General features: G+C 38.5%; 1 protein-coding gene across 1 annotated transcript; it reads right to left on the bottom strand.

Annotated features, from left to right (window-relative positions):
* Positions 1 to 333: 333 nt before the first annotated feature.
* Positions 334 to 1,496, bottom strand: LOC143284257 (mitochondrial import inner membrane translocase subunit Tim8 B-like). Its single transcript, XM_076590936.1, has 2 exons — positions 1,413 to 1,496; positions 334 to 799 (listed from the first exon to the last, which is right to left on the bottom strand). The coding sequence occupies exon 2, from the start codon at positions 688 to 690 to the stop codon at positions 427 to 429; it is 264 nt and encodes an 87-aa protein (XP_076447051.1). The 5' UTR covers positions 691 to 799; positions 1,413 to 1,496; the 3' UTR covers positions 334 to 426.
* Between the last annotated feature and the right edge of the window lie 2,597 nt (positions 1,497 to 4,093).

Below are 4,093 nucleotides of genomic sequence, written 5' to 3'. Positions count from 1 at the left end.
TTTACTGGGTACAGCGCATGTCACAAATGAGTCTTGAAGGCCTTGCCTCTCTTGTTTGTTTTGTTTTTCTGTAAACAATAAATTTGCTTCAGGCACTGAAACTGTGATGAGATGATATAAATAAAGGGCTGACCAGTGTCTTCACTGTTTACAAAAACTTTCTACAATACCATTACATTCATGTTCATTTTGTTACTCATAATATCAAGATCAGACACATCTTACCTACTTCATCACTGCAGAATGAAATTGTAACACATGCACACATTGTCAGTCACATACACACATGCACAGTCACACACACACACACACAGAGTCACACACACTATAATATCTGAACCAAAACTTCACTTTACTCAACTGTCAACACATCAGAAAGCTCATGAACATCATGCATCACTTTCATCCCTCACAAAAAAAAAATCATCAGTTCCCTTGCAGTACTTTCTGGAAGCGGTTGGCAATAGCCAAGGAAGTGTCAATGAACCTTTCAACACAGTTTGACATGCATGTCTCCGTTCTGGAGTCCAGCTTATCTCTGGGCTTGTCGACACACTGCTCCCAGCACAAGTCCGTCAACTTGTGCACCTGACCTTGAAACTGAGCACGCTGCGTCTCCATCTGAATGAAGCCCTGCAGTTCTGGATCCACGCCTTCCCCAGATGGCATCTTGGAATCAAAGGAGGCCATGGTGATGAGGTGGGTAATCAACTGGAATCGACAACAAGGGCACTGCAAGCTATTGATGGTCTGCTGAATGGTTGACACACAGGGCTGGGTACAGCAAATCAGCTTTGATCTGTGTGCAGAATGAAATTGGCAGAATAAGTCTTCCATCGTCCATGATCAGACAGACAACTGACAAGGCTGGATCTTTCTATGTTCTAAAACGTAAAAATTGACAAGTGTTGGTTACAATATCCCCTCTCCCTCCTTCGATCGCTCCACCCCCCCAACCCCCTCAACCCTCCTCCACTTCTCAGAGAATCAGCATACACAAAAACACAAAAGAAGAAAGAATCATGCCAGAAACAAGGGTAATTTTCTCACTCTCAGTGTGATTCCCAAACATTACTATCAATATCATTTATTATCTTCGATGTATCAAATCTTTACGGGAAATTAGTGAACTTTTCATTACACTATATCAAACAATGTGAGCAAAATTATGAGATGAGAGTGAGATTCTGCTCCTTGGCACCTCACGACTTTTGTCTGAAATTCCAATGATGAAATAAAGAACGTTTCTTAACCTTTGCCTCACGTTAGCGGAATCTCTCGTTATTTGAAACACGATGAGTCTGCAATCACATTGTTGAAATTTAATCTGTCAAATGAAGCATACCTACTGACAACGTTTGCAATTGTCAATTTAACGTAATTAGGCCTGTACAATTCTGGAGCTGACTTACTTCAAAACCAAAAGAGGAAAGGTCACATTAGATTCTGCCGCTGGAGGTTTCCTGTCTCGTTTTCCCCACGTGGATATGTGAGAAGAAAAGGGGTCAAGGTCGATTCCATTTTCATTTGACTTTAGGTGTCTGTGAAATTTTGTCATTCGCTGTCTCCCTCTCTCCTCCCAACTGCGCAATGTCTTTACACTATAGAAAGTATAGTTAACTGTCCAGACTGAGTAGAATAATCATGTAAAGTTTTGACGATGGTACGAAAATATATAATAAGACATGCAGCAATAAAATTTTGCAACAAGATTTAAACAAACTGTAAGCTTGGACAAAGTTAAGGAATCTATATTTTTGTTATTGACAAAATTAATGTAATGTGATGCATGTTGGAAGAAAAAATCCAAACAAAACTTACGCTGTGCAATTAAATAATGATACAAACACGGTGAGAGTATGTGAAACTGAAGATACATATATATAGATGTCACTTTCGATAGACAATTTTCATTTGACCCGCACATTCAAAACTGTATAAATAAAGCGAACAAAAATGACTAGAATAAAACGAAAAGAAATTTTACTCGACATTTTTTATATCTGTATCTTCATTTGGAGTATGGAAACACTGTGTGGTGCCCATATCACAAGCGCCAATCTATTGAAACTGAGAAGGTGCAAAGAAGAGCCACGTATGCTTATAATGATCGACTGAATAACTCAGGGTCATTTACAATCATTTTCCTTTCATGGTACATGGATAAGTGATGATATTATTGAGACATATAAACTTTAAATTAATGGTTATGCTCATGTGTTTGGGGATAAGTTCTCTTCACCTCAGTACAGTTATACAAGAAATGGCGATGGAAAAATCATTGCAAAACTGACATCCAGATTGCCAAGAAAGTTAGAGATACATTTTGTTTAAGTAATAGATAGAGTTACTAACGTATGGATTGAACTGAAATCTCGCCTTAAACAAGCACAACCCACTAAATCATTCAAGGAAAAACAGCAACAGCAGCAACAACAACAAACAAAAAACAAAACAAAAAATCTGGGGATGTCGAACAAACTGAATGCACTGCGCAACCGGAGCGTTAAAAATGAACTTTAACACGGTAATTTCTACCAGATTATGTTACGAAACAATGAAAGGACAATCGAAATGCATCAATGCTTGATCAGTGGCGTTTGTCCATATATCATTACTGCTGCTGCTGCTGCTGCTGATGATGATGATAGTAATAATAAGCTATTGCTGCTTGTGCTGCTGCTAAAAACAACAACGACAGCGATGGTAATAATGATGATGGTCTACTACTACTACTACTGATGCTGCTGCTGCTGCTGCTGCTGCTGCTGATGATCGTAGTAATAATAGGTTATTGCTGCTGTTGTTGCTGCTGCTAAAAAACATCAACAGCGATGGTAATAATGATGATGGTGATGATGACGATGATGACGATAACAATAATAATAACTGATGATAAAACAACAACAATAATGATAATGATGCAAATGATAATGATAATGATAATGATAATCATAATCATAACTGAGTTGTTAACCCTCTTCTTCTTCTTCGTGTCCTGTGGCACCAGCTGAAGACCGCCGTCACTGATCTCCAGTGCTGCCTTATTGGTAAAAGCTGGTTTTACTTTCTGTGACAAATATAGTGTTTCACAGGATAGATGAGTCAGGCCTATTTATAACCTCAGACACACTAATCATGAGAGAAATCACCTTATAGTTGGAGCTTCAGACAGCGAACCTGGGAAGTGATATCTTTATACTCAGCCCTATGCAGTCGTCTACTGAAAGCTTGGTTCTGCATCCCAAACTGTGACGATAGGCGGGTCACTATAATGAATAGCAGGAATAGAACGGGACCTAGCACGTACGATGCCTTAGGGGACTCCTCCAATGACAGTGCCTGCATCTGAAGAGTCTTATAATTCATCAACCACCAGTCTTAATTTGCTTCCAGTTAGTCAGAAACATTCATGTTCTTTTCCTTCGCAGTTTTTCTTGTCGGTCATCCTCGCCGTCTCCATTTCTTAAAGCAGCAACACTACCGACTGTTTTTGTTTTGTTTTGTTTTTTAGTTCTTTTTACATTAAAGAAACAATTTTAGTGTTGTATTCGAACATGATCCACACTATGAATTATTAGCAGATTCATCTTTTGATTTACATGCTCATAATTATTTTGAAAATTCGTTAATTTTATTCTCAGTTGTTTGCAGGTCAAGATTATTCCAATTTATATTTTGGGCACACACATATTTATCTTTTTCTCTCTTTTTTCTTTCTGTATTTTCTTTCCTTTTTCTTTCTCATTTGTTTTTGTTTGGTCCTTGCATTTTGTGAGCTGTTTTTGGTTTACAGTCGTTCTACATTATGTAGAGTGTTTGTATTTGTACCGTCTTATGTATTCCTTTGCTAGCAGCATGCAGCATGAGTGCTGGACACTTTTTAATGACTGGATATGGATATGCGTGTGCCCAATGTCTCTCAATCCTACTCTCATCTTCATACAGGATCTGTTTCCAGCTTACGGGCGTTGGCATTTGCAGGGTCTTTATTTTACAAAGGAACATATTTCACCTCGTCATATTCGGAACTAAGGAAGTGTTACTCTTACATGGAAAGCTACACACTCTCGCGATGTTTGTCACGAGAGTT

Source organism: Babylonia areolata, chromosome 7 (assembly GCF_041734735.1).
Source record: "Babylonia areolata isolate BAREFJ2019XMU chromosome 7, ASM4173473v1, whole genome shotgun sequence".
Taxonomy (NCBI): Eukaryota; Metazoa; Mollusca; class Gastropoda; order Neogastropoda; family Buccinidae; genus Babylonia; species Babylonia areolata.
This window is presented reverse-complemented; position numbering and strand designations above follow the sequence as displayed.